Genomic DNA, 13507 nt, shown 5'->3' on the forward strand with positions numbered 1-13507 from the left:
GCTGATTAAGTCACACACCATATTTATGAAGCCGACACGGAGCCACACCTCATTAAAGAAAGTCTGACAGTAAACACAAAAAGAAAAGCATAGGCTTTGTGGAAAAAGACTATTTGCACCCTCTCCAGACACTGTAGAAATAGCAAGTTCTAGGTACCAAAAACTTCATATGATCCCTAAACTTTTTTATTTATTTGCTACATTCCAATAATATTTACTAACTTTGGCATCAGAGATTTCCCTGTCCCAAGGCCACCCTCTCAAAGCCACAGTCTTTCCTACGTTATGCAGGGCCCATTTTTGAAGATTTGAGTTGTTGGGGCTTGGCCCAAAGATGTGCGGAATACGACTTTAATAGTTATGCCGTTTGTGGGATCGTAATAGATCTTGCATTTCCTTCGTACATCTGAGGCAACCCATTCCAGGCAACTCAGAGGTTCGCTGAAGAAACTCAAGACGGAGGTAGACCAGATGGAGAACTAGGCATGCGGAAATGAAAAAATTGCGACAGGAGAAGGCTACACATGCGTAAATGAAGCACGACACGTGGCGAGGGGGACCAGCGTTCTGCCTCAGACCCCAGATCACATGGAAGTTCAGAGCGAAGTTTGTGACGAACAGGAGCTCTGAAAGGCAGAGCCAATTGGACCACTGGAATTTGTTATCCTCCACCCAGACTAACCAGAGGCTACAGTGACGATCAACAGCGAAATGACATAGGAAGCTCGAGACGCCATGCGACATTTCCTCGCTGAACACCTAGATGTGTTTGCATGGAATCTCAGGGACATGCCTGGGATAGTGCCTGAAATCACACATCACAGTTTAAGCGTGGATCCAAAACCAAAGGGGTGTGGCAGAAGAGTCGAAGCGTCACTGCAAAAAAGAACGTAGCCATAGCCTAAGAAGTTCACTAACTGCTGAAGGCAGGGTTCATTCGAGAAGCTCACTACCCGAAGTAGTTGTCAAATGTGGTATTAGTAAAGAAGCCGAGCGGCAAATGGAGAATGTGTGTCGACTTCACTGATCTCAACAAAGCTTGCCCGAAACACAGCTTCATGCTCCCCCGCATTAACTTCATTGTCGACTCGACGGCAGGCCATTGCACGCTCAGCTTTATGGACGCCTACTCGAGGTACAACCAAATCTGTATAAAGCCTGAGGACGAGGAGAAGACTTCGTTCATCACAGACCGAGGTCTTTATTGGTATAAGGCAATCTCTTTCGATCAAAAAAATGCAAGGGCCACCTACCAACGACTCGTTAACCGTATGTTCAAAGATCAGAGGGAAGAAATATGGAAGTCTAAGTGGATGACTTGTTGGTCAAAAGACAAAACTTAGAACAGCATCTAGACGACTTGAGAGAGGTTTTTGCGATACTGCAGCAGTCCCAAATGAAGTTGAACCCGGCAAAGTGCACTTTTGGTGTCAGGTGGAGAACGTTTCTGGGGTTTATGGTATCCGAATGGGGCATTGAAGTTAATCCCGAGAAGGTGGATGTCATCCTATGCATGGCCCCACCGTGAAATATAAACGAAGTATAGAGGCTGATTGGGTGACTTGCCGCCCTCAATAGGTTCATCTCAAGATCCACCGACAAGTGTCTACTATTTTTCCAAGTCCTGCGGAAGGCGAAAATGTATGAAGATGAGTGTCACCCAGCATTCGAAGCCCTTAAGAAGTACCTCACAAGCTCCCAGCTCCTTAGCCAACCGCAGAGCGGGAAAACCTTGACCTTGTATTTGGCCATATTCTCCCAGGCAGCTTCTTCAGCTCTAGTACGCGAGGAAGAAAGGATACAAAAGTCGGTCTACTACATCAGCCGAGCATACCGAGTGGCCGAAGCTCAATATCCCCGCACAGAGCAGTTAGCTTTTGCATTGGTAACAACCACGCGAAAGCTGCTCCAATATTTTCAGGCTCACCCAGTACAAGTCCTAACGAAAACTGCACTAAAGAATGTATTACAACGACCAGATGCTTCAGGACACCTCTTGAATCAGGCAGTGGAGTTAAGCAAATTCGATATTGAGTACGTGCCTCGAAACACCATAAAGGGACAAGTGTTAGTAGATTTTGTTGCCGAGTTCACTGGGTTCTCGATGATGGACAATGGTGCACGCCTTATAAAGCCCTAGCAAGTATTCATTGACGAGCCGAGCTAGAGGGGGAGTGCGGGTGCACATCGTGGCGTCCAAAGGAGAAGAACACAATTACGCTGTTAAATTGGCGTTCAAAACGATAAACAATGAAACAGAGTATGAAGTGTTGGTCTTAGGTTTGCAGGTAGTCAAGGCTTTGGAAGCCACCGAAATCAAAGTATGTGCCAATTCCCAAGTGGTGGTGAATCAAGTACAAAGGGAGTTTAATGTGAAGAGTGAAAAGCTAAGGAGATATTTGGCATTGGTAGAAGCTGAGAGCCCTCACTTCAAATATTTCCAAATTCAGCAAATACCAAGAACGAAAAATCAAAAAGTAAACAAACTGGCACGCGCAACATCATGACAGAAACATTCTCCCCTGTCGAAAAGTACGGTGATTAGAACAGTGGAAGTACCCGCTGTCTAGATCGAGATAATGAAAATACCACTCGGAACCCCAGACTAGGCAGAAGACATAGTCAGATATTTGGAAGCCAATGAGGAGCCTAAAGACAGGTAGAAGGCAAGGAGAGTTAGGAATAGGGCGGTGCGTTACATTATGTTCGAGGGAGTCCTATACCAGCGGGATCACTCGGCTCCTCACTTAAGATACATCTCCTAAGAAGAGGCTTAATACTTGTTAGCAAAAATACACGAGAGAATTTGAGGGAACCATTTGGGAGGACGGGCACTAGCCGAAAAAGTGACGAGGGCAGGTTACTACTGGCCTCAAGCTCTCCGAGATACCAAAGGCTATGCACGGATGTATCGGAAATGCCAGGAATATGCCCAAATTCCAAGTTGACGTCGATCACGTCACCTTGGTTGTTCGCCCAGTGAGGGGTTGATTTACTCAGCCCACTTCCCCCAGACTAAGGAAGAGTCAAGTTCGTAGTAGTGGCCGTTGACTATTTCACCAAGTGGGTCAAAGTTGAAGCCTTAACCATTATCACTGCGAGCAATATCACGCGATTCCTATGGAGATCAGTGGTTTGCAAGTTCGGCATCACACACACTATCATCTCAGACAACGGAATGCAGTTTGATTTCGACCATTATCGAAATTGGTGTCGAGAGTTGGGGATCGAGTTCAGATACTCATCCCTAGGGCACCCTTAATCCAAAAGGTAAGTCGAAACGACCAACAAGACGCTGATGGGAATACTCAAAAATGACTTGACGACAGAAAATGTGCATGGGCTGAGGAACTACCTGTCGTACTGTGGGCCTACTAGGTCACGGTAAAGACGCTGACAAGGGAAACTCCATTCACCCTCACCTAGGACACAAGGTAATGCCGCCAATGGAAATGAGACTTCCCACATACAGAGTTCACCATTTCAAACAAGAATCCAATAGCAAATGGCTAGAAGAACAACTAGACCTGCTAGAAGAAGTCCGATTAGAAGCAGAGATAAAGGCCACAACCAACAAAAGAAAGGTTGAAAGGTGCTTCAACAAGCGCATGCGGTCGAGAACATTCAAAGTATGGGAACTGGTACTCAAGGAAACAAAAGCAACAACAAGGGACAAAGGAAAGCTGGGCCCCCACTGGGAGGGCCCCTACATGGTCATCGCCACGAATTGACCAAACTCCTATCGCCTCAAAGATTCTCAAGGAAACAAACTACCACATCTGTGGAATGCCGAGCACTTGCGAAAATATTACTACTAGGCCAGTTTTCTCGTCATAATTTTTATATTTTCATGTGCTAGTTACTGGCCATAATAAAAAATATAATTTTTTTTCTTGTCTCAATTATTGATTTAGGAGCATAGTATAACAAGGAAATCGATCTACCCATCAGCAAAGCCAACTTCGTTAAATAAAAAACTCCAATGACTTACCTCTCTGTGAGGCAAAAGAGGAAAGGTAGGCCTAAAAGGTTGTCTTATTCCTCTCACGGAGGAGTGTGGGTCGGCCCTTGGCCACTCGAAGACAAAGTTTAACTTCCTCAAAAGTGTCAACAAGTGGGAGCGGGTTCAATAACAGACTGCTCGAACAATTTACCTCCATGCGGGATAACATGGGGAGATGTAGGCCTAAAAGGTTGCTTATCCCTCCCCCAGTGGAGTGTGGGATCTACTTCGCGGCCACCTAAATAACTTACCCCGATCTGCGTTGCGACGAAGTGTGGGATCAACTCCAGCCTGACCCAAATTTACCATTTCTTGTGATATAAACGGGTAGGAGCGGGTCCAGAGCAAAATGCCTGAATAGCTTACCTCCCCACGATGGATGATCGGCGAGCAGGCGGCTCAGCCTCCTTGTCTGGGAGAGCGGCACTGGCCTCAAGGCAGCTCGAGTAATTTACCCCGACCCTCATCACAGTGAAGGAGTGGACTAGCCACATCACTGTCTGAATTACCTCCCCACGGGATAATAGAGGGAAGGTAGACCTTAATGGTTGCATTGTCCTTCCTGCGGGGGAGTGCGGGTTAGTCCTCAGCAATCCAAAGGAAAACATTTTTACCTTCCTCGTGAGCGTTTGGGCCCAGTAACAGACTACCCAAATAATTTACCTCCATGCGGAATACCATAAGGGATAGGCCTAAAAGGTTGCCTTATCCCTCCTCTAGTGGAGAGCGGGATCCACTTCACGGCCACCTGAAAAACTTACTCCAACCTCTACTGCGACGAAATGTGGGTTCAGCGTTAGCCTGACCCAAATTTACCATTTCCTACGATACCCACGGGTGGGAGTAGGTTCAGTAACAAACTGTTCAAATGATCTACCTCCCTACGGGATGTCACAAGGGAAGGCCAGCGTAAAGGTTGCCTCACTCTTCCCGCAATAGAGAATGGGTTCAGCTTTGAGGCTCCTCGAATACCTACCCCGACCCCACAGTAGTAAAAGAGCAGACCGGCTACTTCACTGTCTGAATTACTTCCTCGGGGGAGAAAGAGGGGGTTTTGGCATGAGGCATTCTGACCTTTCCTCGACAAAGAGCGCGCCGCGTCAATAGACCGCTCGAATAATGAAAAGAAAGACACGTACATCATCAACAGAATTTACATCGACGTGGTCGCCATCAACGGCTTACCTCCCCGCAAGGCAAAAGGAAAAGGTAGGCCTTGAAGGTTGCCTTATCCTTCTCACGGGGGAGTGCGGGTCAGCCCTTGGCCACCCGAAGAGAAAATCTCCAATAAAGGGAGCTCCGCCAACTCCAACCTACCTTTGCACGAGGCAAAGGCGGTGAGAAAGTCTCCACCAACGGAAACTCCACCAACTCCAACCTACCTCCGCATGAGGCAAAAGGGAAAAGTCACGCCAGAAGCGGCTTCATCCCTCTCGCAAAAAAGTGCAAGCCATCTTTCGATCACGCGACATATTTATCAACAGAATCTTCAACAAAGAAATCTTTGTCAAATGAGCCTTCACAAAATAAAACTAACACTTTGACAATGCACGGAAGGAAAGATGGGAAAGGAAAGCTAAGGAGAAGCGAAATGCAGTATAAAATTATAATGCCACAATCGAGGTCGACATAGAAATGCAATATAAAAGGGCAACCACCAGACGGGGTCATTGACCGCGACCAGATGCTGGCAGGATAGATCATGAGGGATACCAGAAAGTGAATTCTCATGATCGAGCTCTACCCAAGCCGGCCAAAAAAAAAAAAAAACAACAGCAACAAAGAGAAAAAGGAAGGAAAATGAGAAAAGGACACAATGAGTAAAATACTGAAACAATGTAGCTGAGTATGATAAGCAAAAAATAATTATATTAATTAGTAGAATTACAAGAAGCAAGTTACGTCATAAAGTCGCATGAAGCCACGAAACTACAAAGAACAATTCACATTGTGAAGCTCAAATATTCAACAAAATAGGTTTCAGTGCCAAAGTCTAGCCCTAGACTGTAAAACGACTAGGATAACCTAAAGAGGCAATAAGACCACACCGTTCTTAGACCGAAATGACACAAGATGAGCCAAAAATCATCAGCAGCGATGAAAAAAAACTGTATGCAATACCATTTACTCCACACATACACATACTAGAGAAAAGTCCTTACAAGGATCCTAGACCATAAACCCTACCGAGTCTGACTCACCGACCATGAACGATGATCACATAACCATAGAACCTTACAACAACAACCAAGCCTGATCGAATCACTTTTTTGTGCAAAGCGAAGGGCGAAGGTCTCCACCATTACGACGTGTCGATAACGCCAAAGGTTCCCTCGAAACATCAACATGGATGTAATAAAGCAACTAAATTGATTCATATAGTAAACACACCATCCGGGTCCCCAATAGTAGAGGATTGGCAAGGAGATTTGCCCAAAACATCTGCCCTCACAAAGCGGATTCATTCCCCGCAGAATCTCCACCAAACCCTCGAGATAGCCTACCAGCCATGGAAGATGGCTTCGGAGTCGAGGCACAATAAGCAAAAGGGCAAGAATGAGAACAAGTGGTTCGAGACCCTAACACCAGAGTATTGGCTAGAAGATCTGCCAGGAAAATCTGCCCTCATAAAGCGGATTAATTCCCCGCAGAACTATCACCAAGGCCACTTGAAATCTGACCTTTCTAGAAAATGTCGCGTCGCCGCAAGGACTCTTCATGTGAAGGAAAGTCGCCAACGCTCATAGCCTGAAGGTCAAACTGGGGGTTCTGAAGAATGTACGTCTTCATCCACTCTAGGCCTTCATCACAACCGAATCTCCATTCATCATCACGAACCCCCGAACATAAGATTGCCCATCCCGCAAGCTTCGAAGGGCCGCCTCCCAACCCTCGAGCACCAACTTATTCATTACCAAGGCAGACTCTACATCTTTTCTTCACTATCTTTCCTCTTTTAGGGTCTTCTTCTTCACCGCCAATGACTCGGTAAACCCTTGGACCTTAGTGTCGATCCATTTGATCAACCGACCATCTAGGTCTCGTTGCCATCGAAGCTCCAGCATGTCAGTCTGCAACCGTTCTAGTTTCAACTGTCATTGGTCAAAAGACTGCTACAACGTGTCCCTCGCCTCACAAGCAAGCGAGGCCTCAATGCAGAGCTGGCCAACCTCTCCCTGGGACCCAACTAGCTTGGCTAGGGCTTCTTCAGCCACCTCCTTCTGCTTTAGCTCGGAGGCCACATTGTTCTAGGTTGCCTGAACCAGAGAACAAAGTACCGGTTCTCTCTCCTTAGTTCCGCTTTGCTGCACACAATGAAGGCCGCCAGGTGCTCCAACCTCTACAACAGAAAGCGAGTTAAACAAAAAATTCGAAGGAGCTGGCAAGTAAAGTTTACCCTGGTAAATAGTCTCCACACTTTCCCCTCCGCTTTGTGAAGACTATCAGCATGGCCGCGCAGTGCGGTCATCTAAAGGTTTGTAAGAACTTCTCCAGCGACTTCCGCGCCATCATCAAGAATGCCAGGAGCCACGAGGGAAAACGACTTTGACCGCAGAAGCTACTTCATCAGCAACTCTCTGGGCCGGCAACATGGCGCATGGCGGAACGACAGTCGGTATCATCTCTTCGGATACTCTTGGTGGTGTAGGAAGTCGAAGCACTAGGACAGACGGTGCCCCAAGAGGAATGGGAACATTATCAGAGTCGACAGGAGCTATAGAGGTACAGTGGGGTCTTTTCCCTTTCCCCTCAACTGGCGGGCTTGGAGAAAGACTGCGACCAAGCGCAGCAATTGGATTCATGGGAATCCCCGCATCAGAACGCAAATTGGTGGGGGAAATCAAATATCGACAAAGACTACCATCCGATAACAATGTCTCCGAATAAACATCGCTTGGATGCGCCATCACCCAGGCCCGAATGATCCCAAGTCTCACCTTCTCGTTAGAATTTGGCTCAGGGAGGCGGATCGAGGCGTCAACCAAAGTGCCCCAATTGGCATGAACATAAAATAAATGTTTAACAGTCTGACCAGTTGGATGGATACTCCCATCCCTCACCCGACAAAAAGAAAAACTTGCGGGTGTATCCCATCACCACCTTATGCCTCTCCTCTATCCGAGCCAACTCCTAAACTGGTTGGAAATTGTAGATACGTATGCCTTTCCGTACTAGACTATGAGTAATAAAGAACTCGCAGGCATTGAAGTTAGGGGAATTGGACCCGGCCTCCTCCAAAGCACAGTGCTAGATGATACAGCACGAGATCAAAATCCTCAATGCAAGAAGGGGAGTTGGGTCGGTGCCAGCTCAAAGAAACTCAGCACTTCGCGCATCGGCCAACAAAATGGAAACCTCAAGCCATAAGAGAACATGGCAGGATACACCGCAACTTTGGTTTCGTACTCTTCATCGTCCACCGCTTCGCCGGTGGGGGAAGGCACTACGAGCTCCACCTGTGAGGGGACCCTGTAGGTCTCCTTCAACTCCTCCAATTCGTTAGAAGTAACCACCGACCGTCAAGAAAATCTCACAAAGTCATTTGGAAGGGAATCGCCCAGGACGACAGCAGCTTGAACAGCTCTAGAGGGCACTGCCCAACCTCCAGAACGCAAAGATTTCTTCAAGGCCATGAAGGGCAGGAAAAGTTGATGAGAAACTTCGAACGAAAAGTAAGAAAAGAAAATCACAGAGTGACAAGACAAAAGCGGAAAAAATACGATGGGCTACTCAACACAGGAGAAAGCCTTTATATATGCGGGGGCAACGATCACTCTCCCGATGCGTCATAACTCCACGTGTCCCACTCAAGTACAAGGATCCCTCTATTAACACAACTGCTGCGAAGTAAATCTACTAGCACAACGTGTGAATTAATGGATGTGGAATACAGAACCATGATGCGAAAATCGAATGAGTGCCATTCAATGCAAAAATGTAACTGACATTGTGCTGACACTTACGCGAAATACAAGCGGTCACTTAGCGTGCAGTCAGGCGGGCTGGGAACTTGGCAGGGCATAAGAACAAAAGGAATTCTTCTCGAACCTGTCCGAAAAGAATTGACGGGATGACTGTAAGGACATTTTTTCCTTAAGAAAGGCCACTAGGCCTCGACCCCGAAACCCAATCCAAGGGGTTCCCCACCCAAACAAGGGACAGACCGTCAACAAAGGAGGGGCGCCGTTCAGTCAACAAGACAAATCGACCTGATACACACTGCAATCGCCCTCGGGAATGTACATGTATAGAACACATGGAAAACATGAAGGACCCTTGATTCATCGGCATCAGGTCATCTACAGCTTGTGTAAATCGGATCCGGGGTTAGGAAACCACTCCGCAATAATGACGCTGATGATTAAGTCATACGCCACATTTATGAAGCCGACGCAGAGTCATGCTGCATTAAAGAAAGTCTGACATTAAACACAAAAATAGAAGTATGGGCTTTGTGGAAAAAGACTATCTACACCATCCCCATACACGGTATAAATTGCCAGCTTTAGGTACCAAAAATTCTCTCTAATCCCTAAACTCTCTTACTTATTTGTTACACTCCAAGAATATTTACTAACTTTGACATCGAAGGTTACCCGACCCCAATGCCACCCTCTCAAAGCCACAGTCTTTTCTAAATTGTGCATGTCCTGTTTTTGAAGACCTGAATTGTTGAGACTTGATCTAAAAGTATGCGAAATATGACGTTAACAAGTAGAGTTATCTCATTTGCCTACTTTTGGTCCATCTTTTCACTGCCTTCATATTCAGGTTTTGACCTGGCCCAGTAATTTGTCTTTCAAGTTATTATATGTATTTTTACTTTTTTATTTTTATTTTTTATATTTGTTTAGAACATGAATCTAAGGTAATATGGCCTATAAATGGAAAAATTGATTTTTCTTTCACTCAAAACACAAAAATCAACCACCAAATTTATTGCTATTAAATTAAAATCTATGGATTTCTCTATTTTAAAATTGAAGAACCAATAACTAAATAACCCCATTTAAAAAAATGATTTTTTAATCAATAACTATCAAAACCATATTTTTTCATGTCCTTCTCTCATAAGACCATAGATAATGGATAATCTTCACCATCATGCTGATTCATATAATATGTTTTACACATCATACAATATATATAAATAGGATTTTGATCATAAAATTTTAATATGTTTTTTAAAGAAATATAGTATATATCAATTACTATTCACTCCACACTTAACGTATTCTTTTTTTTGTTTTTTGTTTTATGTCAGACCTATCACTCTAATCCTCTAATCTCAATCTCTCTCTCCTCAAACTCTTTTACTCTCTTCGACCTCTCTCGCTCGTCAAGCTCTCTCTAACAAGTTGATCTCTCTCACCAAACCCCATCCCATCTCTCTCATTGAGCTTTCCCTCTCGTTGAGCTTTATCTCGTCAAGTCCTCTCTCACTAAGTCCTCTATCTTCTCAAAGGGAGGGGGAGATGAAGCCAGTCCGGTGTGGGATTTGACAATATAAAGATTTCTTTCTAAAAATGAATGCCAACCTACGATGATTATTGAGTGGGGCTTACCTATGACTATGAGTAGGATCCGGAGCTTCGACCGTGTTTGAAAAATTGATGACCACGTCCAATCAATTTTGATCGTTGGCGCGTCGCTGTGAGAGATGTACGTCATGAACTTAGATAGATGTGTTGTGATTCGTCAAGTTATAAGATGTGGGACTGTAATCAGTAATTATGTACGTAGTGTATTACGTCCAAGTCTAAAGAAGATCATGCTGGATCCAACGACTGTTACTTTTTTATCATTATTAGTACGAACCTATAATACGCGCAATACGCAGACAGTTATGTACATGGAATTTTTTAAATCTATATTTAAATATGCACTATATACATAATCACTATTAAAACTATTTAAAATTAATAATTGATCAAACGTTACTAAACAATTAATATGTTTAAACATGATCTGTCACTAAAGTTTTAAAAGACGTCTCACTAACTGAGTATTAAATGTTTAAAAAACCGTATCATAGTATTCTATTCAAGTATTTATAATTTAAATTTTTTAAGCCTTTTATATAGAACTAATAATAATATTTTTTTTTTTGAGTAGAATAATAATATTATTTAAATATTCTTAACATATCTTCATTTTCAAATGATAACTTAGTGAATAGTTATATTTTATCTAAATCTATTAAAATAATATAACTAGCAGAATGCCGGTTCATAAATAGAATTAATCATGCGTAAATCAAATCCTTTATAATTTATTACTGTAATCTAATTATAAATCAATACTTTATATTTTAATTGTCATAAAATATAATTTCTGCCATTCTCACAAAAACAGAATCCAAACTTAAACAAATTCACGTGAAATCAAGCCGCCCAAATCTTAAAAGCAATCACTTTTTGTCATGATTTAGAATTCAAGAGAAATGGTGTAATAAGGTCTTCAAATTGGTACGTGGGTTATGTTTTACAGTAAAGTTATATGGTTTTCTTTTTTTTAATAATTTTAACTCTACATGTGTCTCACGAAAAAAAAAAATGGGTTGACAAAAAAAATAATAAAGTATTTACCAGTAAGCTTTGGCCCTGGCCCTAAGGAGAGCTTTGGAGTTCTATGTTGATTTGGCTCTGTCACAAGTTATATATATTTGAAGGGATTGTCAAATGAATAATGCTAGAGCTCTAGCATATGTTTTTATGTGTTTTTTTTTTAAGTTATTTTTTATATAAATTTTTTTAATAATTTTTAATATTTTTAAAAAATAAAAAAAGTTTAAAATATAATTAAAAAATATTTTCTTAATTATGAAATAAAATAAAAAATCATTTTATTTTATGATTTTTTATTTTATTTCTTGATTAATGAAGTATTTTTTAATAAATTTTTTTTTTACTTTCTAATTAAGGAAGTATTTTTAATGATATTCTAAATTTATTTTATTTTTTTAAAATATTTAAAAATGTTAAAAAAAATTATATAAAAAATAACTTTAAAAAAATACATAAAATAATTTTTTTTTAGAAGAGGACAGTACCCTAATTTTATTAATAAGTCCTCATTTGTAGTGGAGGAAAACAGTAGCCACATCAAGACACCTGGAGCTACAATAATATAGAAAAAGCTAAACCCATATATCAAAATGACAAAAACATCCTAAAAAGAAAAACCACAACAAAGTCCACATAAAAAAGATACAAGAGGCCACAACGATAGTAAAAATCTTCATTCCTAGACGAACAATAATACCTGCAAAACAAACACTCACAGATAATAAAAAGGGACAAATGAAACAAAAAAAGAAAAACATATCAAGAAGAACCCTAGAAGATCCGCAAATAGGGAAGACCAATTCTGTCCAGACAAAGAAGACCTCTGAGAGTAATAGGCAGCAATTGATCGCCAGACCAATCTATATTAGAGCCACTAGCGCCCCACTTGGCAAGGAGGTCAGCCACATCATTATATTCCAGAAAAACATGTTTTATTCTAATTCTATAATCCATGTAATTCAAATACACTTGTAACTCATCCCAAAAATCCTCTAAATACCAAATATTACATTCACCCTTAATGATCCAATTGACGATGATTTGAGAATCAGACTCAATCTCAACCCGAGTAAAGTCCAAATGATAGCAACGACAGACACCTTCCAGCAAACTTCTCAATTCAGTAAAATTATTAGAACCCAAATCCAAAGCCAAAGAATAAGCCACAAGAAGCCGACCACCACATCACGAATGACACCCCCTACTCCTGCTCGACCCGGATTACCAAAACTACTTCCATCCATATTCAGCTTAATCCAACTCTGAGGGGGTCGAATCCACCTGACCACATGAACCTTCTTAGTCCTACGTTCGAGAAAAGGAATGTCCAATCTTCTTAGAATAGCAACATCCTTAAAAGAAATAGTAGAAACTTTTATGATCAAATCCATAAAAACACATACTATAACTCAAGTGGGAGCTCCCAACTGGAGCCATAGCATCGTCCTTATCAGATAGTGGTGAAGAATGTTAATAGTATTGATGAAATTGATACCAGCTATGGAAGTGTGATAAAAGATGTTAGAGGAATTAGGTACCTGCACAAGTATAAAACTACATTGTGATAGGCGAAAAGCTTCGTGATGATTTTGATGTTATTGAATGAATAACAAAATCAGTTCTTGTTTAAAAAAAAAAAAAAAAAACAGTAAACTATTAATGAATGTATTAGTTTTTCTTAAAATTCGTATATTAATTTTATAAAAATTAAAATTTAAACATTACAAAAGGTAAAAACTCAAAATAACAATTTTGCAATTTTTTTTTTTCTTCTTTAGTTGGTGTAATTCCCAATTATGTCCCATCCAATGACCAGATGATCTAGATGAGTCTCTCTCGTTTATTACAAAATTAAAGAAATCAAAATCTCTGCCAACAAAAATTTATAAAGGAGTAATATTATATATAATTATAAATTATGTAAGTGTTTGTATTT

At 41.7% G+C, this 13507-nt stretch overlaps 1 protein-coding gene across 1 annotated transcript; it reads left to right on the forward strand.

Moving 5' to 3' along the window:
* The first annotated feature begins 1007 nt into the window (after positions 1 to 1007).
* LOC118347697 lies at positions 1008 to 1528 on the forward strand. Its single transcript, XM_035687727.1, has 2 exons — positions 1008 to 1197; positions 1344 to 1528. Exons 1-2 carry the CDS (start codon positions 1008 to 1010, stop codon positions 1526 to 1528), a joined length of 375 nt encoding a protein of 124 aa, XP_035543620.1.
* Positions 1529 to 13507: the final 11979 nt, after the last annotated feature.

The sequence above is a fragment of the Juglans regia genome, chromosome 2 (genome assembly GCF_001411555.2).
Source record: "Juglans regia cultivar Chandler chromosome 2, Walnut 2.0, whole genome shotgun sequence".
Classification (NCBI taxonomy): domain Eukaryota; kingdom Viridiplantae; phylum Streptophyta; class Magnoliopsida; order Fagales; family Juglandaceae; genus Juglans; species Juglans regia.

Bases quoted from the DNA above. Each gene is read 5' to 3' on its own strand.
- LOC118347697 (XM_035687727.1), top strand. From the start codon at position 1,008: ATGTGTGTCGACTTCACTGATCTCAACAAAGCTTGCCCGAAACACAGC. The intron at 1,198-1,343 runs GTCTTTATTGGT...GACAAAACTTAG, and splicing joins TTCGTTCATCACAGACCGAG to AACAGCATCTAGACGACTTG.